This window comes from Ascaphus truei, chromosome 15 (assembly GCF_040206685.1).
Source record: "Ascaphus truei isolate aAscTru1 chromosome 15, aAscTru1.hap1, whole genome shotgun sequence".
Lineage (NCBI taxonomy): Eukaryota > Metazoa > Chordata > Amphibia > Anura > Ascaphidae > Ascaphus > Ascaphus truei.
The window spans coordinates 51,839,967-51,866,245 of NC_134497.1; the positions used below are offsets into that span (position 1 = coordinate 51,839,967).

Here is a 26,279-nt window from a genome sequence, read left to right on the forward strand (position 1 = left end):
TGAGACAGACCATACTGTCTTTCCTGGAGAGTAAAACAATGACATCTCTCACAAACTGGTTTTCCTGTGGCTTGGAGTGCGACAGTTCAACTCCACGAAACCACTCATAAAAACAAAGATTAAAAAAATATATATATATATATATATATATATATCTCTGTCAACAAAATGTGCAGTAGATTGCTACTTTAGAACAAGCTTTTAAAAAAACAAGAGGACCTATGATAATACTAGTATTTGCCGTGTATATCCCTTCCGGAATTAATCACAGTCTAGCTTTTTAGAAATAATTCTGGAATGCATGGTGATCTGGTGTCTAGTCTCGAAGAAAAAGGACTGGATGGTATTGGACTCCAGTATCTTTATATTGCTCAATAAATTGTTACTCAAATACTGTGCAATAATACTTAATATCAAGGTATTGTGGTGATCCTATGAGGAATCCGAGACGGATAAATGGACCTCCTGTACATCATCTACTTGGGCTTTTTCTAAATAGTGTGAAGTCATGACCGTAACCTGTACATATCCCCAACAATAAACACATGGTGGATTTTCAAACCCAAACACACAAGCAAGGCTTGCTACTTACTCAGCAATTTTTAATTAGGTTGTGGAACGATTTGAAAGGTAAAATGTCAGTAGCATCGCAGTTATCACTCTAGGGTTCCCTAAAACAGGATTTCAAATCAAATATAGGCTATAAAAGCAACTGGCAAATACCATTCCAAGCTTTTTCTTTTGTTGATTTCAGACTTAGGGTATTAATAAGTATTATGTTACCTTTGCACTTGTAATGGTACCATATGGAGAAAATTCCTTTCTGAGTTTCTCATCATCAATACCATCATCCAAGTTTTTGACATACAAGTTCACACCCTGAAATAAACGATAGATGACATATAAAAATGTTATTGTCTTTGCAAAATGAAGTTTCAATGGAAAACAGCCAAATCGGTCACATGCAACAATATAGTATTAAAATGTATTTCTTTTCAACATATACAAATTGTTCAGGTTATTCCTTTTGTCTTAATGTATTCATACTATAGTACAACAATTAGATATGCAGAAAGTATTCTCCATTAATTTTATTTTGCATAACCAAGTTCGAAACCATATTTTCTGTTTTTTTTTGTTTTTTAAATACGCCACAAATAACAATTTTTCGTTAAGACAATTTCGGAGGAGAGCATAGAAAGAAGTTGGAGGCGGGAGAAGTAGGAAGAGCGCAAAGTAGAGAAGACAAAGTATAGAGAAAATATCTTGGCTATTAGTCAAATATTCGGAAAACCTTCAAAATATTCAGAAATGTTTTATGCCAATCTCCCCTGATTACACTGTTAGGCTGAGATTATGCTGACGGCGAAGAGGCGCGTTAGCAGTTTGAAAAGACAAGAATTTTTTTATTTTCAGGCGACTGCCGTCGGCGCAGGTGAGCTGGTTCACCCAATGAGGGTGAAGCAGCTTCATGATGCGTCCGCCATGCCCCTGCATCACCTCCGCAATCTCCTACAGCCAAGTTCACAGATCGCTTGGGCTGCAGGAGTACGCGTGGATGTGCGCTCGTTCGCACGCGGCCGCGCACAGACCATAATCTCTGCCTTAAAGTTACTTGCAAAATATGTATGCTATTTTATTAACTGCGTGTGCCTGGGAGAGGTTTGTAAGTAAGAGGCAGTCAGGACTCCGGATTCATGAGGAAATAATTGCCCCTTGTGTATTCTGGTAATGGTATATGAATGGGTTAACAGCGAAGAGATCCTCTTACATTTGGATACACACTTATATAAAACAACAAGCTGGTGTTTTAATAGTTACCTGGTATCTGCTGATTCTTTCCTGTTTGATTTGTTCAAACTTGCGCTTCAGTTCACTTTGACGTTCTATCCTCTTCTGAGCTCTGCCTACATAAACCATTCGACCATTTATTTCTTTACCATTCATGTCGGAAACGGCCTGTTAATAACATTTATAATTTCACAATCTATGCAATGCTAAAATACAGTAAAGTAGCTTTACAAAAGTTTGTCATATTCGTCGAGGGATTTTCCAAAGCAGGATTGGTTGGTTTGCATATCAATTAGTTAAATTGTTGTGGCAATATAGCCTGGCTTGTATCCCATCTGTCTGAATGATTCAATCAGGGTTGTGACTATTGCCACAACACTCACAACTTCACTTAAAGCCCCAAGAGAACACCTGCTCCAATAAATAAAAAAAAAAAGCTGTGTGTGCTGTGCACGCGCATAGTAAGTGAAACTTCTTTGACTTTTGTCACAGAAATTGTATTTGTGTTGGTGATGTTTTAATTAAAAATCAAAATACAAGTTCATTGACAAAACGCAAATAAATTTGACAGAATGCGCGTGCTCGGCACACATCCCCTGTATTAGCTATTTGCACTGATTGTTCGCGTGTGACCGAGTGTGCGCGCGTGTGACCGAGAGTGCGTGCGTGTGAACGAGAGTGCGTGCGTGTGAACGAGAGTGCGTGCGTGTGAACGAGAGTGCGCGCGTGTGACCGAGTGTGCGCGCATGTGACCGAGTGTGCGCGCGCGCGCGCGTGTGACCGAGTGTGCGCGCTTGTGACCGAGTGTGCGCGCGTGTGACCGAGTGTGCGTGCGTGTGACCGAGTGTGCGCGCGTGTGACCGAGTGTGCGCGCGTGTGACCGAGCGTGCGACTGTGACTGAGTGTGACCTTACATATCCCCTTGCACATCACCCCTCCTGCACATCACCCCTCCTGCACCTTGCATATCCCCCTGCACATCACCCCCCCCTCCACATCACCCCTCCTCCACATCACCCCTCCTCCACATCACCCCTCCTGCACATCACCCTCCTTCACCTTATATATCCCCTTGCACATCACACATCCCCCCTGCACATCACACATCCCCCCCTGCACATCACCCCCCCCCCTGCACATCACCCCCCCCTGCACATCACCCCCCCCCTGCACATCACCCCCCCCCCTGCACATCACCCCCCCCCTGCACATCACCCCCCCCCCCCCTGCACATCACCCCCCCCCTGCACCTTACATCACCCCCCCCTGCACCTTACATCACCCCCCTGCACCACCTCACCTCAAATCACCTCCCCTCACCCCTGCACATCAGATCACGGCGGCAGAGCAGAACGCCGGCCTCCTCCTTCTCTGCTCCGTGAGGCTAATCAGGCCCCGCTCCCTCAGTCAGCGGGAGGGCGTGGCTTGAGCGCGAGTGCCTGTACGCGAGTGAGCCCAGCGGGGGGAGCTCTGTCTGAGTCTCCCGCCCGGCGGCAGGGGAGTGTCCAGCCCGGCGGCAGGGGAGTGTCCAGCCCCGCGGCAGAGGAGTCTCCCGCCCGGCGGCAGAGGAGTCTCCCGCCCGGCGGCAGAGGAGTCTCCCGCCCGGCGGCAGAGGAGTCTCCCGCCCGGCGGCAGAGGTGTCTCCCGCCCGGCGGCAGAGGTGTCTCCCGCCCCGCGGCAGAGGAGTGTCCAGCCCCGCGGCAGAGGAGTCTCCAGCCCGTGTATCCTGTGGCAGCAAGCCCACCTGCGGAGGTATGTGTATGTATTTATGTGTGTTTGTTTGTGTCAGTGTGTTTGAGTGTGTTTGCTCCGGGGGCAGGGGGACTTGCAGGGTGCCGCTCGGTTCAAGCAGTAGATGCTGCCCCTATCACCGTGCAGCGGAAGCACTCGCCCCCGATGGAGTACAGAGCTACTGCTGTAATTTGAGCTTGGCGTGCGGCTGGGACAGAGAGCGGGCCTGGTCCCAGGAGCCAGTCGGATTGTAGCAGGAGAGCTGGATGCCCCGGATGCCGCCCGTGCCCATCTCCAACTGGGGGAAATTGCTGCCGGCCGTTAGGAGCGGCGCCGGCGGCTATCGCCGCCGCCACCGCATATGTCTGCGGCCGTGTGGGGGTAGCGGGGGCCATTAGGAGCGGCGCCGCCGGCTATCGCCGCCGCCGCCGCTTCTGATTTTTGAAGCGGGTGTGATGTCAGTGTTGGGGTCGGGCTGAGCCAGAACACAGCCCGGCCTCAACTGCCAGCACTGACGTCACATCCGTTTCATTTCTGTCTCCACAATTCTTTTTTGCCCCAGTTCGAATGAGGTGCCACTAAGGAAGTTTCACTTCAAAAATCCCCAACGACACGCATACCCTTAGTGGCTACATACAAGCCTGCCCAAGAGGGAATGTATGTATATCTATACTTATATAGCGCCATTAATGTACAAAGCGCTCCACAGCAATAATACAAGTGACAATCATATAAATAACAAATACAAACAACACATAATGAGAAGTACTTCAGATATAAAAGTGACATTTAGGAAACGGAGTCCCTGCCCCACAGAGCTTACAATATAATTGTTAAGTAGGAAGACTTTAGGAGGGTGTTCTGGTAAGCGCATCTGAAATTGGCCAAGGTCAATGTATAAGGTGTAAAGTATCAGCCACGGAGCTACTCGTATGCCTCGTTAAGGTGTGTTTTATGATGGTTCTTATAGGTAGAGAGGGTGCTTGTCAGGTAGAGGGGAAGGGCATTCCAGAGGTATGGGGCAGTCAGTGAGAAAGGTTTAAGGCGGGAGAGGGCTTTAGACACAAAAGGGATAGAGAGAAGATATCCTTGAGAAGAACGCAAGAGTCAGGATGGTGCATAGCAAGAAAGGAGAAAATTTAAACAACTTACCGTAATTTTCTTTTCCTGGAACCATGGCAGTGGGCACCATTGGGTTAAAACCCTTCTCACTCTAGGTAGGATAGGAAGTAGACTTTTGCAGGTAGGCCATATAAGGCCCCTCCCTCTACCTGCACCTTAGTCTTACGATTCTTCCATAGCTGAAAAATATAACTGATAGGCATTAGACATACATAGGGAGGGTAACTATGTGCCCACTGCCATGGTTCCAGGAAAAGAAAATTACGGTAAGTTGTTTAAATTTTCTCCTTTCCAGATCACCCTGGCAGTGGGCACCATTGGGACATACCCAAGCAGTGCAAATTTTAGGGAGGGATACATCAGAATAGACAACACCAGTTTAATGCCTTATCAGTTTGACCTTTATTAATACACTTTACACTTTATTTCACTACAGTTTCTAACACTCTACGCCCAAAGCTTGCGTCAGCTGATGATTGTACGTCTAGTCTGTAGTATTTCAAGAATGTATTGAATGAGGACCAGACAGCTGCTTTGCATATTTGTCCTGGTGTAGCCTGGGCCTTAAATGCCCATGAAGTAGCCATGGCCCTTGTAGAATGAGCTTTAATGTTCAAAGGTTTATCTTGTCCTTTGCTTTCATAAGCTTTTTTAATACAAGACACAATCCACTGGGAAATTGTTGTCTTTGATGCTGCTTGTCCTTTCTTTGGTCCCTCTGGAATGACGAATAATTTGTCTGACTTTCTGATATCTCGCATCCTTTCCAGGTACACTTTAAGACATCTTACCACGTCTAACTTATGTAGTCTTTCTTCTTTCTTATTTTTTGGTTCTGGACAAAATGACAGAATCACAATTTCTTGATTCATGTGGAACTGTGATACCACCTTTGGCAGGAATTGATGTACTGGTCTGAGAAACTGCCTTGTCTTGATGTATGACTAGGAATTGTTCCTTGGTAGATAGAGCCTGTAGTTCTCCCACTCTCCTTGCTGAGGTGATTGCCATCAGAAACGCCATTTTCCATGACAACCATTTTAGGCCTATCTCCTGTATAGGTTCAAACGGAGCTGCTGTTAATACATCCAACACTAGAGACAAGTCCCATGTAGGTACCCTGTTCTTGATTTGAGGTTTTAACCTTTTAACTGCTTGAAAAAACCTGATTATCAATCTTTCCATTGCCAGATTTCTTTCCAACAAAGCTGATAGTGCAGACACCTGTACTTTCAATGAGCTGAGACTGAGACCTTTCTCAAATCCTTTAAGCAGAAACTCCACTATAGATACAATTCTTGGTGAAAGGAAATTTTGTATCTCTTTTTTTTCTCCAATCGCAAAAGCAAAGCCAGATTCTATGGTATACTCTTGATGTGGAACTTTTCCTTGCTTGTAAAAGGGTTTGGATTGTTTTGTCTGAACAACCTTTCAGTCTCAATGTTTCCTGCTCAATCGCCATGCCGTCAAAGCCCATTGTTTGGCATTCGGATGACATATTGGCCCCTGTCGCATCAACCCTTTGCGATCTGGTATGTGCCATGGTGTATCTACTGCCATATTTACCAAGTGTGTGAACCAAAGCCTTCTTGGCCAGTAGGGTGCTACGAATATCACCTCTGCTTGGTCTTCCCTGATTTCCCTGATTGTTTCCGGAATTAAGGGAATTGGAGGGAACAGGTACACCAACTTGAAGTGCCATTTGAAACTGAGAGCATCTGTACCTTGTGCGCTTGGATGAAACGGTCTGGCACAGTAGTTCCTTACCTTGCGGTTTTGGTGTGTCGCCATGAGATCTATGTCTGGCTGACCCCATCGCTCTACCAGTTCTTGAAACACCTGTGGATATAATGCCCATTCTCCTGGGTGTATGATGTTCCGACTTAGAAAGTCTGCTGTGACATTTTCTAGTCCTGGGATATGTATGGCTGTAATTTCCGACAAGTGGCACTCTGCCCAAAAGAGGATTTCTGTTGTGAGGTTCATCAGCTTTCTGCTCCTGGTTCCTCCTTGTTCGGCTATATACTTGACAACTGACCTGTAGTTTGATTCTATTTTTATACAGCCACCTCTTATATGGTTTTGGAAAGCTTCTAAGGCCCTTTGTACTGCTTTTAATTCCAGAAGATGCTTTTCCTGGTTTGTCCAGGTTCCTTGCACCAATGTTTCTCCCATCTGGCACCCCGACCTGTGTTGCTCGCATCTGTTGTAATTCTTACCCAGTGCACTGGGTGTAGTGTTTATCCTTTTTCCAGGTTTCGGGTATCTTCCCACCACTTTAATTCCTGTTTTGTGTGTGGGTGTAACAAGATTCTTGGTCTCATATGTATTGCTGCCCATTTTCTGACGCTTAATGTTGAAGCGAATTTCCCTAGGAGCTTCATGCATTCTTCTGCTGAAGTCCTGGTAGCTTTCCTGAGCTTCTTTGTTGCATGGCTATGTCTTGCCTCTTTGCGTCTGGTAGTCTCACTTCTCCTTTTGCTGTATCAAATTCTACCCCCAGAAATCTTAACAGCTGAGTGGGCATGAGATGGCTCTTGTTTCTGTTTATTAACCAACCGTGGTGTTCCAGGAAGGTTATTACCATCTTCTGGTCTTGCTGGAGTTTCTCCAGACTCCTTGATTTTACCCGGATGTCGTCCAGGTATGGGTATATTTCTACCCCTCTTTCTCTCATTTCTGCCACTAGAGGGGCTAGAACCTTTTTTTGTGGGTTAACTCCTCAGTGTCTTCCAGTTCCAAAGCCTGTATCATGGCTTTGATGAGTGGATCCACCCTTTCTACATCAAATTCAGATTCCTCTTCCTGAATATCTTGATCTGATGAATCCATTTCACTCTCTGACACATGAAAACAATCAATTTCAGACTCATATGATGAAAAAACCTTTCCCCTAATCCAGACTGGTCTGGGATCTAGATCTTTCCTGCGCAGGGTTAACAGCTTGCTGGACTGTCGCATCAACACTCTGTTTAACAGCCTCCTTCATCAATAAGGAAAGTGCTCATTTGTTCATTGGTATCACCTGCAGGTGTCTTAAGACAATCTTCACATAATTACTTCCCTATTAGGGCTGGTTTCTCACAAGCTGAACACCATTTAGTTTTCTTAGCAACCTTTCATTTATGTTGCAGAGATTCCCCCGTCCCTTTTGAAGATCCTGCTTCTGGGAGGGTAACCACCGAACTAATTTATAAAAACAAAATAAATGCTAAACATACACCCTAATGTATATAGACCATCTCTCTTTCCCATGTAGAACTAAAAACTAAGGACTCACCTAGTCTTGGGAACTGTAGTTTTGGTGTTTCCATTTTTGAATCCATTTCCAGCACTTGGCTTCTCCCTGCTGAGCGTGCCATGCTGCAGCTCTCACACACACATACACACACACAGTGTGTTCGTCGCTTCTGTGACGTCATCAAGTGCTCGTGCACGGCTCGCGTGTCTGTGCACGCATCTGCCGGCCGGATGTGACGCGCGCGCTCCCGAGCGGCCGCGTGCACTGTACCCTTTACCGCAGTGTTCCAGACACTAACGCGGTCAATATGAACCTTCCTCGTATAGCAGGGTTCCTGGGGTACTTTACCGCCGCGTTCCAGACGCTAGCGCGGTCAATTGAGCCTTTCCTCCGGCTCGCAGCTATGGCTGCACCCCCCTCCGCGTGTAGCGGGCTCCTGGGTACTTTACCGCAGCGTACCGGACGCTAATGCGGCGAGTCTGGGCCTCCACGGCTCCCAGCTGCAGCTGCTGTGCGCCTTCGTTTGGTCCTGGGGCTTTGCACCTAAGCTTCCCCGCCCGCGGCTGCAGCTGCTCCCCCCCCCCAATGGGTTCCAGGGGCTCCCCCGACTCTAAGGGGTCTCCGTCTTGCCACCCGTAGGGCGCGTCGATCGGAGCTTCAGGGCAGAGAGGCTGAGACCCTGGATATCTGCACTAGGTGCAGTAGGTGAGTCCTATTAGAAAATAAAAAATCCTACTCCTAACTGTGAGGACAGGAAAAAGACTAAGGTGCAGGTAGAGGGAGGGGCCTTATATGGCCTACCTGCAAAAGTCTACTTCCTGTCCTACCTAGAGTGAGATGGGATTAACCCAATGGTGCCCACTGCCAGGGTGATCAGGAAATTAGGGCTGAGATGTAAGGAGGGGCAGAAGAGTGTAAAGCCATAAAAGTGAGGAGAATAGAGTGTGAGATACGGAATTTGAAAGGAAACCAGGTGAAATGTTTCAGCAGGGGAGACGCCGAGACAGATTAAGGAAAGAGTCAAGTGATTCTGGCAGTAGCGTTTAGGCCAGACAGGTGAGAGGCAGGAAGGCCGGATAGCAAGACGTTACAGTCGTCGAGACGGGAGAGAATGAGGGCCTGAGTCAGAGTTTTAGCAGTCGAGCAACAGAGGAAAGGGCGTATCTTTGTGATATTGTGGAGTAGAAAACTACAGGTATCAGCTACCAACTTTTTGAGTATAAGCAGAGAATGTGAGAGGAGTAGAGTGTGACCCCTAGGCAGCATGCTTGCGCTACTGAGTGTATGATAGTGCTTCCAACAGCAATGTTGAAGGAGGTAGTAAGGTCAGGTTTGGGAGGGAATTTGAGGAGCTCCATTTTTGACATGTTAAGTTTAAGTCGGCCGAGGCCCATTCAGAAACTTTGGTCTGTACTGCAGGTGTAAGGTCAGGGGTTGAAAATTAAATTGGTCTCAACAGCATACAGGTGATATTTGAACACAAGAGATGTGATTAGGTCACCTAGAAAGATTGTGTAAAGAGGAAAAAAAAGCAGTCCCTGGACAGAGTCCTGCAGTACTCTCACAGAGAGATCAATAGTGGAGGAGGTGTTAGGAAGAGACACTAAAAGTACGATGGGAGAGGTAAGAGGAGGTCAAGGATAGAGCTTTGTTATGGCTACCAAGAGTATGAGCATGTAAAGATGAGGGTGCTCCACAGTATCAAATGCTGCAGAGAAGTTGAGTAATATGATCAGAGTGTAGTGACATTTGTCTTTGGCAGCATGGAGGTCATTAGTTATTTTAGTAAGGGCTGTTGCAGTGGAGTGGGCAGTGCAGAAGCCAGATTGTAGAAGGTCTAGGAGAGAATACGTGCTGAGAAAATGGAGCAAGTGAGAGAATACAAAATGTTCAAGAAGTTTAGAGGCAAAAGGCAGGAGGAAGACAGGACAATATCTAGGAAGACAGGATAGTTAGAAAGTCAAGCTTGCTGTTTTTGAGTAATGGAATAACTGTTGCATGTTTGAAGGAGGAGAGAAAGGTACAAGAGTAGAGTGAGGAGTTAAAAATGTGTGCGAGTGTAGGGATTATAGAAGGAGCAAGAGGTTTTAGGAGATGGGAGGGAATGGGGTCAAGTGGGCAAGTGGTAAAGGGAGAGGAGGAGATCCGCAACGATACATCTTCCTCTGACAGCGGAAAGAGTCGAGGAAGGCAGGAGGAGAGTTAGGAAGAGGTGTGGGATGGGAGGAGGATACAGAGGGGATGTTCTGACGTATGGATTCCACCTTTTCCTTGAAATAGTCAGCAAAGTCCTGAGGTGAAATGGATGAAGAAAAACAGGCAGATGATGTTCAGAGTAGGGAGTCAAAGACAAAGAAGAGTCGCTGTGGGTTAGACTTGTGCGTGTTGATTAGTGACATAAAGTAGGTGTGTTTAGCCTGGGAGAGGGCAGAGTTGAAACAGGATAACATTTGTAGTGAAGGAAGTCTTGTGAAAAATAATGAAAGATCTGCAACCCATGCTAACAGAGGATGAAGCATTAAAATACATTTTCTCCAAACTTCCCATTCTTGCATTCCGGCAAACGCCAAACCAAAGACAGAAGTTAATCAATAGAAAACTTCATAACCAACTGAAGGACGCTGTTAATGGCACAAGACCATGCAATCACACATGCTGCAAACTTTGCAAACATATGCCAAACTCCTACAGCCAGTCACAAACATTGAATGTTCTATGTCAAAGGAACATTTTGCTGCGCATCAAAAAATGTGCTATACAGATGCAGCCAGATGGTTAGTCGCATAGTCAGCTGGGAAACCGCAAATGGCAACTTCCTGACAATTCCCTGCTCGTGGAAATCCCCATGACCAGACTAATGGCCCATCAGGATTAACAGAGCGAGGGTCCATACCGTGGTGGTTCAGCTCTGGAGATCCCCTGCTTCAATGCCGTTATTAAAGTAAAATAAAAGTCGCGTAAATCGCCAGTTGGAGGTGCGCAGAGAGGGGGAGAAATTCTGTCTACTCTCACTGTGCGTCTCTTCTAGACTAATGCAGCCAGTAGGATTAACACAGCGGGAATAATATTCAGAAGCAGGGGCCCCGCTGTGTTAATCCTGATGGGCCATTCCCCCCTGCTGAGCACTTTGCCATGAACACTCCACGTTTGGTCCGCAGTTCACCAGCACATGTGCTGTGGCAGGATGGAGATACAACTGACTGCTTCTGTATATGATTCAATGCTGCAAATGTGACCAAGGATGCGATATTGGTGAAACCAGCAAAAAGCTTGAAATCAGAATGAACCTACACAGACACAATAACACTATGAAGGAGGAAGATACTGCACACACAATAACACTATGAAGGAGGAAGATACTGCACACACAATAACACTATGAAGGAGGAAGATACTGCACACACAATAACACTATGAAGGAGGAAGATACTGCACAGACACAATAACACTATGAAGGAGGACACCACTTCTCACAGCCACATCGTTCCATAAATGACTAAAAATTCAAATCCTGAATGGAATGTTTAACAGCATCAAGAACGGAAAACATGTGAACTGAAAATGATAATACACGGACACTAAAACAAGAGGACTTAATGCCGATATGGGGTTTTTAACCTACTGTACTAACATAATTTTTTGTAATGTTTCTCCCTGCCTCTCTGTGAATTGTACAATGAACCCCCTCCTCCCCCCTGCACAATGCTGATGGATATATAGCGGTCTCTCACTTTCATCCATTTATTGCCCTGTCTGTTTATTCCTTCTCTGCATCATCTTGTTTTTCTTTCTCCCCCCGCCCCCCCCCACACCTGTGTTAAACTCCTCAAATCTCTGTAAATCAGTATCGCTGACCTGAGGAAGAGGGGGGAACTCAAAAGCTAGTCTTATAATATCTAATACAAATATCCAAATGAACACGGTATCCCTCATTTACTCTGCACTATGGCAACTGGACTAACACGGCTATTTCTACTTCATTCCTAACTGTTAGATAAAATGCCATGTAATATCAAATCTGTTCTTGCTGGCAAATTAGAACCGGAAATACTAAATGTACTTTGCTCCCACGCACTGCGGCCATTTGACTGAAACCAATCTGTACAGGGCTTGCTATCCCGTGCATACATTACATAATACAATACAGAAATCTGACAATTATAACTAATCTATTCAACTCAGATCAAACTACTTCAAACAATGTGCATCAGTAATCCACTTGTCTCCAGAACAAACCTATAGGCGCATTTCATTCTGCAGACCGGTGTTCAGCGAGATTTCATCGCCTCGCCAGGGAATAACTGCCAACATATACTATTTTGAGGATGGGTATATGGATAGATGTGTATGAATAGCTAGACATATACTCAAAAGTACTTCTCCCAGACAGCACTGCAAGGCACAAGGATTGTGTAACATATCCATAATCAGAACCAACGCTAGAGGGCGGCCCTGATGAAGGTCCTTGCGTGGACCGAAACGTTGGTTATGATTATGGATACGTTCCACTAAATGTTGTGTGAGAACACTTACCCTGCAGTGCTGTCTTCTTTGGGTGAAGTACTTTTGAATGCATTTATCCGATTTATATGTGCACTTACATAAAGGTAAATATTTTTGCCTCTGAGGTGTGCCTACCTTTTGCTATGTTTTGAAATATATACACATACACACGCAATTCAGAGGGTGTACTACAATAAGAGTCCCCTCAGCACCATATTTACTAAGTGGTGCTACGCCACAGGACAAAGGTGCACAAACTTGTCTGCACCCCCCTGCCAGCTCTCCCCCCGCCTTACCTTTTCTCCGGTGTCATCTGACCCCGCGTTGCCATGGAGACAACATAAGGGCTACACAGAAGCCTCGCGCGCTCCCCAGGCATTTAATTTAAATGTTGTGGGGAAGAACACAGGGCCTCTGCAATCGCCGCACCACCTAACCACCACCCCCCCCCCCCCCCCAGGAAAATGTTGCGCCTCTCCAGTTTGCGCACCCTTGCCGCAAGGCACTTGACAGTCCATTGAAGGGAATGCGCTGTAAGGTGCTTTATGGCTAAGTAAATATGGCCCTTTAAATTTGATGCTTAGCTTTTAATCGACTGGATTGTCGGTACAATTGTCAATAATGTACTAGATCACACAAAGAAAACAAAGTGTTATCTACAGTAACTGTGCCTCTATCAGTGGAAGATTCTCTCTAAATAGCATGTCTTGGTTAACAGTGCAAAACCTGGATGGGATTGGGTAACACAGCCGATGACAACGCTTTGAGATCATTGTGTATATACAGTACATACAGTAGTAGGTGCCAGAGACCCTGATCATCAGAAACTTTCCTGTTAACAATTGTATTGTATTGTATGTCTTTATTTATATAGCGCCATTAATGTACATAGCGCTTCACAGTAGTAATACATGTGGTAATCAAATAAATAACAGATAATATAAATAACAGGTCATGGGGATAAGTGCTTTAGACAAACATAACATTAAGGAAGAGGAGTCCCTGCCCCGAGGAGCTTACAATCTAATTGGTGGGTAGGGAGAACGTACAGAGACAGTAGGAGGGAGTTCTGGTAAGTGCGTCTGCAGGGGCCCAAGCTTTATGTATCATGTGTTCAGAATGTTCACAGTGCTATTCGTATGCTTCTTTAAGCAAGTGTGTCTTAAGGTGGGTCTTAAAGGTGGATAGAGAGGGTGCTAGTCGGGTACTGAGGGGAAGGGCATTCCAGAGGTGTGGGGCAGTCAGTGAAAAAGGTTTAAGGCGGGAGAGGGCTTTAGATAAAAAGGGGGTAGAAAGAAGACATCCTTGAGCAGAACGCAAGAGTCGGGGTGGTGCATAGCGAGAAATTAGGGCTGAGATGTAAGGAGGGGCAGAAGAGTGTAAAGCTTTAAAAGTGAGGAGAAGAATGGAGTGTGAGATGCGGGATTTGATTGGAAGCCAGGAGAGGGATTTCAGGAGGGGAGATGCTGAGACAGATCTAGGAAAGAGTAGAGTGATTCTGGCAGCAGCATTTAGGATAGATTGTAGGGGAGACAGGTGAGAGGCAGGAAGGCCGGACAGCAGGAGGTTACAGTAATCAAGACGGGAGAAAATGAGGGCCTGAGTCAGAGTTTTAGCAGTCGAGCAACAGAGGAAAGGGCGTATCTTTGTTATATTGCGGAGGAAAAAGCGACAAGTTTTAGAAATGTTTTGAATGTGAGGGGCGAATGTGAGAGAGGAGTCGAGTGTGACCCCTAGGCAGCGTGCTTGGGCTACTGGGTGGATGATCGTAGTTCCAACAGTAATGTGGAAGGAGGTAGTAGGGCCAGGTTTGGGAGGAAGTATGAGGAGCTCTGTTTTAGCCATGTTGAGTTTAAGGCGACGGAGGGCCATCCAGGATGATATAGCAGAGAGACATTCAGAAACTTTGGTCTGTATAGCAGGTGTAAGGTCAGGTGTTGAAAAGTATATTTGTGTGTCATCAGCATAGAGGTGATATTTAAACCCAAAAGATGTTATTAGGTCACCTAGAGAGTGTACAGAGAAAAGAGAAGAGGTCCCAGGACAGAGCCCTGGGGTACCCCAAAGAGAGATCAATAGAGGAGGAGGAGGTGTTAGCAGAAGTGACACTGAAAGTACGATGGGAGAGGTAGGATGAGATCCAGGATAGAGCTTTGTTCCGAATATCAAGAGTATGGAGAATGTGAAGGAGAAGAGGGTGGTCCGCGGTGTCAAATGCTGCAGAGAGGTCGAGTAATATGAGCAGAGTGTAATGACCTCTGTCTTTGGCAGCATGGAGGTCGTCAGTTATTTTAGTGAGGGCTGTTTCCGTGGAGTGAGCAGTGCGGAAGCCAGATTGTAGAGGGTATAGAAGAGAATAGGTGTTGAGAAAATGAAGCAAGCGAGAGAATACAAGACGTTCAAGGAGTTTAGAGGCAAAAGGCAGGAGGGAGACAGGTCGATAGTTAGAAAGAAAGGTAGGGTCAAGCTTGCTGTTCTTGAGTAATGGTATGACTGTTGCATGTTTGAAGGAGGATGGAAAGGTTCCAGAGCAGAGGGAGGAGTTAAAAATGTGTGTGAGCGTAGGGATTATAGTAGGAGCAAGAGGTTTTAGGAGATGGGAGGGAATGGGGTCAAGAGGGCAACTGGTAGAGGGAGAAGTGGCGATCAACAGCGACACATCCTCCTCTGAGACAGTGGAAAAAGAGTCCAGGAAGGCAGGAGGAGAGTTAGGAAGAGGTGTAGGATGGGAAGAAGAAACAGAGGGGATGTTCTGACGTATGGATTCCACCTTTTCCTTAAAATAGTCAGCAAAGTCCTGAGCGGAGATGGAGGAAGGAGAGGCAGCTGAGGGTGGTTTGAGTACAGTATCAAAGACAGAGAACAGTCAGCGTGGGTTAGACTTGTGCATGTTGATTAGTGCAGAAAAGTAGGCTTGTTTAGCTTGCGAGAGGGCAGAGTTGAAACAGGATAGCATACATTTGTAGTGAAGGAAGTCTGCTAGAGTGTGAGACTTCCTCCAGAGGCATTCAGAGGAACGAGTGGAGGAACGCTGCATGCGTGTGTGTGAATTTAGCCAGGGTCTAGGGTTAGAAGTTCGATGCCAAGTTGTACATAAAAATGTTCACCACCGGCTGTCATGTAAACCACAATGTAATAAGCCCCACGCAGACCAATATTTCAATTATATACCACTTCAAGTTTCTTACTTTCTGGGCTTCTTCGTGATTTTCAAAATTGACAAAGCCAAAGCCTCGGGAACGGCCAGCTTCATCCATCATCACTTTTACACTCGAGGGGTTTCCTGTAATAGACCAAAATCTGGAGCAATTAATGAGAGCATCTCCTCAAATCGATACATTGTTGTGGCTATTTGTATACTCGATTATAAATGGGCTTCTTTGTATTTTATTAGAGTTAAATAAAGCTAAAATTATATTCGATATTACATTTTAATTTTACTACTTTCAAGAAACTTGTAAAATAATGCACAAAGCCTCCGAAAAATAAAGTAGTTCAGTATCACCAGAAAGTTTTGGATAAAGCCACAATCTCCAATCCCTTCCAGAAGCTTCTATGTGACTAACTCGTTTAATGTTAGTACTTTGGCCCTTCTCCATGTCTCTCTCGTTAATCCCTACATTCTGGTAACTTTCAAACTGCAATGGGCTCTGGGGAGAGCTCCTTCAAGAGGGCAAGTGGTAGAGGGAGAAGAGGAGATCAGCAACAACACATCCAATGACAGCGGAAAAAGAGTCAAGGAAGGTAGAAGGAGAGTTAGGAAGAGGTGTAGGCTGGGAGCGGGATACAAAGGGGATGTCCTAACATATGGATTCCCCCTTTTCCTTGAAATAGTCGGCAAAGTCCAGAGGTGAGATGGAGGAAGAACAGGCAACAGAGGGTGGTCTGAGTAGGGAGACAAAGACAGAGAAGAGTCTGCGTGGGTTAGACTTCAGGGTGTTGATTAGTGAAGAAAAGTAGGTTTGTTTAGCTTCAGAGAGGGCAGAGTTGAAACAGGGTAGCATACATTTGTAGTGGAGGAAGTCTTTAAAAATTTAGAATCCCATTCAATACGCAATAAAACATTTTGTAAACTTAAGCATACAACTGGCTGCGGTAATGAAACATCATTGTGCTCAACTCTGCAACACCCTAGGGTGACTAGGCTTCCAAACTCACAACTATGTGATTGCCCACAGGTAGCGATCATGGTCATCCTCTTGGATGGGGCAAATGAAAGCGTAGCATAGGTCACTTCTGTTCCAATTCACCGCTATGGGAGTGTTTTTACTTCATGTCCTCCCAGAAAATGAGCCTGTACACTATGGGGGATCATTTGTCCCGGCTTATAGGACTTTAGAGGCAACCTTTAAATCTCATACTGTGTCTTATCTGAACCGCCCAACAAACTAAAATCTTCCATCAGTCTGGTTTCTGTTAAATATTAATAAGTTCTCACAGATAAATTGTGAGACGGCAGAAGAGTTTCTGGACAGACTCAAAAAAGGAGGTTATTTTGTTCTTGGAAATGGCAACCATACCAGAAAATGTAGTCGCAAAATGAAAAAAAAAAAAAAACCGCTTAATTTAACATTTACCAGTATTTTAAGAAAGGGGGTGGCCCGGGATTAAAGGGGTTACACCCCATTTGGCCATCCCCTGACCTCACCCGGGAGTCAAAGGGTTAACTGGGCTAAGACCCAGAACAGTGATTTAACCCCTGTAATGACATGTACATGTGTATTCCCCTGTTCCATTGTAATGTCTGGTTTACTCAGTGTCTGCATCACACACAAACTGGAATCCATCCGGGAGCACAAGGGTTAATAGTCCTTTAATGATTATAGCCCTTTGTGAAGTTTTCCCGCCTTTTCAGGCACCATTTTGCAGGTCCCCATTGGCCGCCATTAGGGCTCCATGCATTCTAATGAAGAATCTTGTTGTTTTAGTCCTGTTTCCTGTAAAGACCAGCAGGTGGCGTCTGAGAGGGAGAGCGGCAGTTTCCCATTGAAAGTCAATGGGCCCATCGACTTCAATGGAGGTTCCTCGAGGTAACTTTCGAAGAACAAGTTGGCTGCCGTCCAGACCGCAAACCGCAAAGCGGATACATTTTCACTAGGAGAGCTTTGATCACTTACAAGTCAAGGTCAACGTCAAGTGGCGTGGGAATAAACAGTTCTAGAACCCCTAGGAATAAAATTCTTTTTGCCCCTAGTCCCTAGGCGTCCCCCCACTCGACCACAACCGGGTCCCCAAATCCTGGACCCCCGATAAGGGTTGAACCGAGAAGAACGGGTCACGCCATAGGCTTTGCCGGCGGCGGCAGAAACGGCTCAGAAAAATGACTAAGTGTGAAATGCTGTATTTTGGTACTCCATTTCTCCGGTTCCGGAGGGCCCAGCGGATCAAGGTTTGGGGTGTCTGCAGTCACTGCTCCGGCATCACTGCAGAACCATCCTTGACCCGCCTGGACCAACCCGACGGGGTGTGGACCCCATTGAAAGTTTGGGACTTTTCCCATAGACTTCAATGGCGGAGAAACCCCATTGACCTCCATGGCGGCAATTTACCATTGAAAGTCTATGGCGGAGAAGCCCGTTGTTTTCAATGGGGATTTAGTGAAAAGCTGAGATTTCTTTTTTAGCGGAGATGTTTGTATTAAAATGAAAAATGATTTAATGTGCATGTGTAACTCCGGTTCCATAGGTCGTAGCAAGTCGCTTTTTGGATCACATGGTGTCCCAGTTCCGGCCATGAGAACTGGGAAGTTTGGTTCTGCTGGACCCAATAGAACCGGATATTTTAATACATTTATGTTTTATGTTTTACACTGTGTCCGAAGGTATGGACAAAGACTCAAAGGAAATTCCTTTGTCCACCAGGATAGCAGATGGCCCAAGAGGCGCCCTAATGTCTAGGATTTAAGTGTTGTTCAAAGGGTCTTGTCACCCTCCCTGATGATTTAAGGGCGGAGGAGGCTCAAACCAGAGCAGTCTCCAAGTGTCCCAGTTATCACCTTCCAACAAAGGTTATCTTGCTAAAGGTCCAGATGGGTAGACTGGCTGGCATTCCATTTGCCTATTGGGGGTTACAGAAATGAGACCCCAGAGTTCTACTGCGCATGTGCCAGCTAGCAGGGGGGCCTGTCCTAAAATGTGTTCCCCCATCAAAGATTGGCTGGAGATAATGGGAAACCAATCACAGGTGCTTAAGGTTAAGGATAGAGGGACAAAAGGTTTATACAGGCATACCCCGCATTAACGTACGCAATGGGACCGGAGCATGTATGTAAAGCGAAAATGTACTTAAAGTGAAGCACTACCTTTTTTCCACTTATTGATGCATGTACTGTACTGCAATCGTCATATACGTGCATAACTGGTGTAAATAACACATTTGTAACAGGCTCTATAGTCTCCCCGCTTGTGCACAGCTTCGGTACAGGTAGGGAGCCGGTATTGCTGTTCAGGACGTGCTGACAGGCGCATGCGTGAACTGCTGTTTGCCTATTGGGCGACGTGTACTTACTCGCGTGTGTACTTAAAGTGAGTGTCCTTAAAGCGGGGTATGCCTGTAAACTGCTGTCCACCCATATATCCTTTGTCTTCGTTTGCTGATATGGTTACCTGATATCATCTGATGATTACCTGATTGCTGAAGAGAAATGCTACATCAAACTTCTCATTCCCCAACCCCTAAGTAAGTGTACTTCTTGTCTGTTACTGTATTATTCATGTATGTGTTCACCTATCCTAAGGAATAAACTCACTTTATTATATCTAAGACTCGTTTCAGTTCAAACCCAGTTATTTTTGTGTAATATTAATGCACCTGTGGAGGCTATCGTCACACATGTCCACCCAGAAAATGAGCTATGGGGGATCATTTGTCCCAGCTTATAGGACTTTGGAGGCAACCTTTAAATCTCATACTGTGTCTTATCTGAACTGCCCAACAAACTAAAATCTTCCATCAGTCTGGTTTCTGTTAAATAGTAATAAGTTCTCACAAATAAATTGTGAGACGGCAGAAGAGTTTCTAGACAGACTCAAAAAAGGAGGTTATTTTGTTCTTGGAAATGGCAACCATACCAGAAAATGTAGTCGCAAAATGAAAAAATAAATAAATAAAACGCTTAATTTAACATTTACCAGTATTTTAAGCTGCATTCACAACCTCTAGGACAGTGTTTCTCAACAGGAGTTTCTAGGAAGCCTGGGTTGAAAATTGTACTAAATACAGAAGAATTTACAATGCATCTGATCTCAGACCCGCTATTAGAGAGGGTTGGGGTTCCACAGAACTTCACAATATAATTATACAGTTCCTTAACAAAAAACAGGTTAAAAAACACTGCTCTAGGATCTCTCTCTCGTCTCTTCTGACTGACACGCTTCTCTGCTTTTAAAGTGAACATCAGTTCCCAATCAAGCACTGTAAATAACGTTTAAAATCCGATGATAAGCTCATCAACCCTTTGGGGAGAATGGAGAATGCACAGGTTCGTTCCTACACATTAGTAGGGTTTCTTTAAGCTAAGTTTACCCCATTATATAAGCCAATATCGTCTTAATAGCATAAAAAAACAAAAATGTAACTTGAGATCAAATGCAGACGACCCCTAGTAGTCTAAAGCTTTTCTGCATTAGTTTCCGCATATAACTTGCATAAATAATATGGCAGTGCTGAAAATTTTGGACAATGAGGCCATGTGCTAAGTTTTTTTTACTAAAAACAGGCATCATCTGGATGTATTTGCACATTTGTTGTCAGGAGGTGGATATACATAAACACACACCCATTGAAAAACTCAATGTAAGCCCCATGTTCAGTTATACCACAGTGTTCGAGTATCTTATACCCATCTTTTTGTGAAACAAATCAAGCTTGCACATGTGACACGATCACAGGTAAAATGTACACCCTCAGGCGGCATTGTGTTCCTACTACGTCAGAACCAATTTAACTTTAAAACATACCGAAATTGGAAAATATTTCTCCAAGTCTCTTGTCATCCATTTCTTCCCCAAAGTTCTTGATGTAGACATTGGTGAACTCCATCACCTTCGCCCCATACTCCGCTTCCCTCTCTCTTCGCGACTTAAAATGACCAACAAATCTGGGAATAGGCAAACCGTTTAGTGCTGGATGACGACTGTGACCGAATCGGCAAATGTGTCTTTATATCTTGGTACCAATATTACTCACACTTTGCGGTCATTCAGCAACATGCCATTCATGGTTTCAATAGCCCGATTGGCAGCTTCTTGCGTCTCAAAGTGAACAAATCCATAACCTCTCGATCCATTTTCATCACAAACTACCTGAAAGAATAATGTCAAAACATAGAAAAACAAACTTTATGTTTGTGACCAAAACCGTTGAAAAAAAATTAGTGTTTTGCTTTAGTCTATTAAAAAAAAAAACTCCACTCAGCCAAACAAAATGTTCTGTCCAACAAACCCCTTACAGTCCCAATAAGATGAAGTTCCACCCACAACAAAGGTCATTGGACACCTACTGAGTGTGTATCAATCTAAAGATGTACAAGCCGCACAGGAAAAACTACTAGTAAAAGAGAAAGAGAAAAGCCAGCTCGTATACTATGAGTTAACAAACATGCATAAAGAATGTACACATGAAGCTCCATTTACTCTGTGTGGGCTCAATTTGAAGCAGTAGTGGGGCCTGTGTGCGGCCACCTCGCGTCCACGCGCACTCTCGGCCCAGCGGAGAGAGTTTCCCAGAAGGATTAACGCAGCAAGGGTTTCCCGCAGCAGTAATCCTACCGGTCTGCAAGAGCAGCCAAGCACGCTGTGCAAAATACTATTGGAGCCAAGGGTTACAATACACACTACTACGTGAGGTAGAAAAGTGCCCGGGCGCAATCTCTGTGTAGTGTAGGTGTAAATAAGTGAATAAATAAAAGGTATAATACAGCTTTGTTGGGATACGTGTCTCCTTGTGATGCCCTCCTGTGACTCTGACCCCAACAGGATCTATCCAGGACCCTTAGTAGCAATGAAACACAGAAAAAATGGGGGAGCACAGTATGAGGGATAATGCAATAAAGATGGCAGATATTAATTCCACGGCCTTGTGTAAGTGCTGGTACATCAAGGTGTCTTTTCTTCCGGCTCTTCCTTGTGGTGTGGTTTTCTTCTCTGCTTGTAGTCTCACACTGGTATGGGAATGTTTTCCTGCTTCTCGCTTCAAACTTTGCTTCTTCCTTCTAGAGGTCTTCCTCTCTCAGAAAAAAAGCAATTAGATCAATATGAAGAGTGTACAAACATAGGCTGAAATATAGGGAAGTTGTGGGAGATATGCAAATTAATATCTATCACTCACACAGACTAATGCGAGTGTCCTCCCGTAGGGGTATCTTGATATCTCCTCTTCTATGTCTGTGATGATAGAATATTTGGAACTCCCAAGGGGAGTCCAAAATACTCTGTAGCTACCTCGAAAAGACAGATAGGGGTTAATAAACACTTGGTAACCACCTTATGTAAGGTGAAGGAGGGAGGGGGGATAGAGTATATAAATGATAGATTCAAATACTCACACGGGCCAGTGTGAGTGCACACTGGTAGAGGTATCTTTAGCTTCTTTGTTGTTAGTAGTAGCAGTACTCGTATCTTCTTTAAGTCCAAATGCTGTGCAGGAGAGGCGCTGTTCCTCCGTGCAGAGATTCGTGAAAAAAGGCAGCATTTGGACTTAAAGAAGATACGAGTACTGCTACTACTAACAACAAAGAAGCTAAAGATACCTCTACCAGTGTGCACTCACACTGGCCCGTGTGAGTATTTGAATCTATCATTTATATACTCTATCCCCCCTCCCTCCTTCACCTTACATAAGGTGGTTACCAAGTGTTTATTAACCCCTATCTGTCTTTTCGAGGGAGCTACAGAGTATTTTGGACTCCCCTTGGGAGTTCCAAATATTCTATCATCACAGACATAGAAGAGGAGATATCAAGATACCCCTACGGGAGGACACTCGCATTAGTCTGTGTGAGTGATAGATATTAATTTGCATATCTCCCACAACTTCCCTATATTTCAGCCTATGTTTGTACACTCTTCATATTGATCTAATTGCTTTTTTTCTGTGAGAGGGAGACCTCTAGAAGGAAGAAGCAAAGTTTGAAGCGAGAAGCAGGAAAACATTCCCAAACCAGTGTGAGACGACTACAAGCAGAGAAGAAAACCACACCACAAGGAAGAGCCGGAAGAAAAGACACCTTGATGTACCAGCACTTACACAAGGCTGTGTAAGTGAGATATATATATATTGTGACAAACGCCCCTCTTTTGTAGTGCCGACGCCTGTCTGGGTTCTTCCCGACACAGTCTTCTAGGGTTATTTAATACAAAAACAGGATCATGCAAAGTATTAAGCTGCTTAACTCAGGCTTCTGCCTGCTTTATTTTCATCCAAGTAATGTACTGCAGCTTTAACATGTGAAGGTTAGAGGTACTCAGATACTTTCATTCAGCAGTTCACACATTTCAGTGTTACAGTATTTCCCACATTGTTATTTCAAGTAAAAAAGAAACCAAATGATATAAACAAAATCCTATCCCTTTCAGGGATCTAACTACACATAGAATCAGCCTCTAACTGCTGCTGGGCCAACTAACCTGGTTCCCCCAGTTTAAAACAATGCCCTCTCAATTAGGGTCACTAGATACAGCATAGTCCATTACAAACAGTAATACATCTTTGTTTGGCTTATCTGTTTTGTGGTGGGTACTCGGACCCAGGTGTCCGGCAAATCCTCTGGGACTGTGATACTTGGAGGGGCCGTCAACCCCGAAACTGGAAACAGGGGAGCAGCGATACCCCCAGCCTCTAAGGAGAGAGAGTGAAATGCAAAACCTCTCTGCTCTAAGTACCTGTGCATGTGATTAGAAGAGCAGGTGAGGGAGAACTAGAGCCATTGTAATCTGTGGTCTGGATTTTCCATCCAGCTGCCTGAGTTAATGGGAAGATGTGGAACGGATCATTTTTAACTATTCCTGCACTTTCTGACCTAAAATGGGGCAGAAAGCTGCCTAACATCTTTGGACTATGTCACATATCCCCCTCCCCAGCTCACACCTACTGGGGTGAGCGGCCATGGACCTCACTGAGGTGAGCGTCCTACCTGAAATACTTGAGCTAACTCTTCAGAACAACATTAAGTATTCACATGACACGAATATGAACTTCATTATATAATTTACCAACCGAAAGGGCCATCAACCCTGTATATTAATTTGTAGTTTAGCTACATTTTCAACACAGAGAACCAATATAACATTGTAACATTGACAAAATGCTTATTCTAGAGGTCTAATATACCTTAACTACAATAGCTTATTTGCATAGTTAAGTGTCCGTGACATAGTCCACACGTGTAATAACAAAAAAAAATATCGGTCAATTCCCCAAACACTTTTTTTTTTTTTTTTCTTTGACTTCCAGTCCATTACGTTTCCTAACTTTATTTCATAGGCTGCTGCAACCTGCAAATGACTGGACTGTTTCTTTAGCCTCTGACAGAACTCTGGGGCCGGATAGTCTTTGTCTTTATATTGTGGCCCAGAGTGGCGAGATCCGGAAAAATTCAAGGCCAGCGTTGACCTTCGTCGCTTTTGCTTTGCAACCTTTGAACCTTTATGGTACTTCTTACTGCCATGTATTTTCTCAAGACCATCACTCTCAGAGATTTGGGATTTCCCCTCTGGGGCAATTATATGGTACTTAGAAGATGAAGCACTGATTACCTTGATGGGGCGCTCACTAACTCCGGCTGTACCCTGAGGCATTTTACCTTTGCAGCTGGCAGGCATGTAGTGTTGGGCCTCTCTTTCCTGAGGCCTACATTTATTAAGGCGGAAATACCGCTGTATAACCAGTGACGCATTTCTCAGGGTTTGATAGCGAATCCTGTTCTGTGTCATCCTAGTCAGAGACTGGATCTTTATAGTTGCTCCTTTCATAATGAGGAACCTGTTTCGTACCATGCGGGCACGGTAGAATGATTGAAGTACACAGGCTGCTTTATTCCGGCGATTAAACTGACGAATTTTCATCCCTCTGTAGGCAGCCTGTAGGATGATAGTTGCGGCGCGTTTACGCCGATAATTTTCTCTTTCCCTTCTTCCTTGGATAAGAGCTTTGCAGTGCTTCTGAATTATTCTAATGCTTTTCTCCTTTTTCAAAACGTTAAGTTCCTCCACGAGAGAATTCTGTTTTGTGCATACATGTCGCAATTCTGTTCTCAGAGCGTCCATTTCTTCCTGGTGCTGGCTCTGAGTGTGCATCAATGCATTCTGTAGTGCTTCCTGCACTTCTAACTTTTCCTGAGTCAACTGTTTCTTTACTTTTTCTGCTTGGTCAGTCAAATCTGAATTTTCGAATTTCAGAGTCTCATTTTCTTGCTTTACAGTCTCTAACTCACTCAGGGCAATCTCATGGGTTTGCTTCAACATTCCCAGCTCTGTGTTCAGACCGTGGCCCTCGAGGCGTGAGTTTTGCACCTCTGTACTGAGTGCGTGAATCTCTTGTAGAGCTTTCCCGTATTTCTGTTTTAGGATAGTAATTACGGTGTTGGCCTTTTCCAGACTAGTCGTCACCTCTTCCAGCTCACTCCGTAAGAGAGACTCTGTTTTCTTCAAAGCCTCGTGCTCTTGTAAAGCTGGGAGTATACACCTCTGTAACTCTGCGTTCGCTTCTTGCACCTTCTTATAACATTCTCGCTCCTTCCCCAAATCCTGCCACAGGACTTCATAATCTTGGCGGGCAGCTTGGAGTGCAGAAACCAAAGCCTCTTTATCCTGGTTCAAGGATTCAGCTTCCCTCTGCTCCTCCTTTTCCTTTGCCACTGTTCCCGTGACAATTCTGCCGGTCCCTCCGGTCTGCAGCACATCTCGGCGCCTTTCTGACGCATGTCCTGACAGCGCAGGTTCAAGTGGCTCGGTCACTTCCCCTGTGACTTGAGGAACAGTTTTCTTTTTCTTCTTCTTTCTTTTTGCTTTATTAGCTCCAGAGATATCAGTGGTACTGGGCACACACTCACTGGTATCAGCTTTCACATCTTGCTTGCACTCACAGGGCGTTGCTTGCTTTTGCAGCTGTTTGTCTTTGAAAATTTTGGGGCACACATCTTCCATGTGACCCACTTCACGACAGGTCCAGCACACCAAATTCACCTGTAGGTATGGCTCTCCTCCAGGGGCCACACACGAATCATCATCATCATCATCATCATCGTATGGCCTGAAGGGACACTGTTTTGCATGATTATGTACATTACAAAACAAACATTTCAAGTCGGCCATTTTAGAAACCCGGTAGGGACAATTGCTAACTGCAATTTCACTCACTTCAGCAACTTACATACAGCACTTGCTAGCTGCAAATTCACTCACTTCAGCAAAAGGCATTAGCTTTACAAACAGCACTTGCTAGATGCAAATTTTTTTTTTTATTTTCTTCAGCAAAACATTTTGGTTTTCTGTTTGGGTTCAGGGTGCTATTGCATCCACACTTCGCACATTCTCTGTGTATGCTAGAAGCACAACTGATATACACAGTGGAACAGACTTCACTCATAGCATCTGTACTTTAGTTCAGCTGGGCGGCCATTTTAAAGCCCCGCATTTATTTGCAAACCCACAGACTTTTTAGTGTCGACCCGCATTCTCCACCATATGTGACAAACGCCCCTCTTTTGTAGTGCCGACGCCTGTCTGGGTTCTTCCCGACACAGTCTTCTAGGGTTATTTAATACAAAAACAGGATCATGCAAAGTATTAAGCTGCTTAACTCAGGCTTCTGCCTGCTTTATTTTCATCCAAGTAATGTACTGCAGCTTTAACATGTGAAGGTTAGAGGTACTCAGATACTTTCATTCAGCAGT

The 26,279-nt window shown here is 44.9% G+C and overlaps 1 protein-coding gene across 1 annotated transcript in view; it reads right to left on the minus strand.

Annotated features, from left to right (window-relative positions):
• Positions 1–26,279, minus strand: part of LOC142466940 (embryonic polyadenylate-binding protein) — a 94,670-nt gene that overhangs the window by 46,747 nt on the left and 21,644 nt on the right. Inside the window, exons 3-7 of the mRNA XM_075572594.1 lie at positions 20,576–20,691; positions 20,347–20,486; positions 15,577–15,671; positions 1,822–1,959; positions 784–879 (exon numbers count right to left, since the gene is read on the minus strand). Coding sequence (XP_075428709.1) covers positions 784–879; positions 1,822–1,959; positions 15,577–15,671; positions 20,347–20,486; positions 20,576–20,691 — 585 coding nt within the window. The remainder of the gene's footprint in view (positions 1–783; positions 880–1,821; positions 1,960–15,576; positions 15,672–20,346; positions 20,487–20,575; positions 20,692–26,279) is intronic.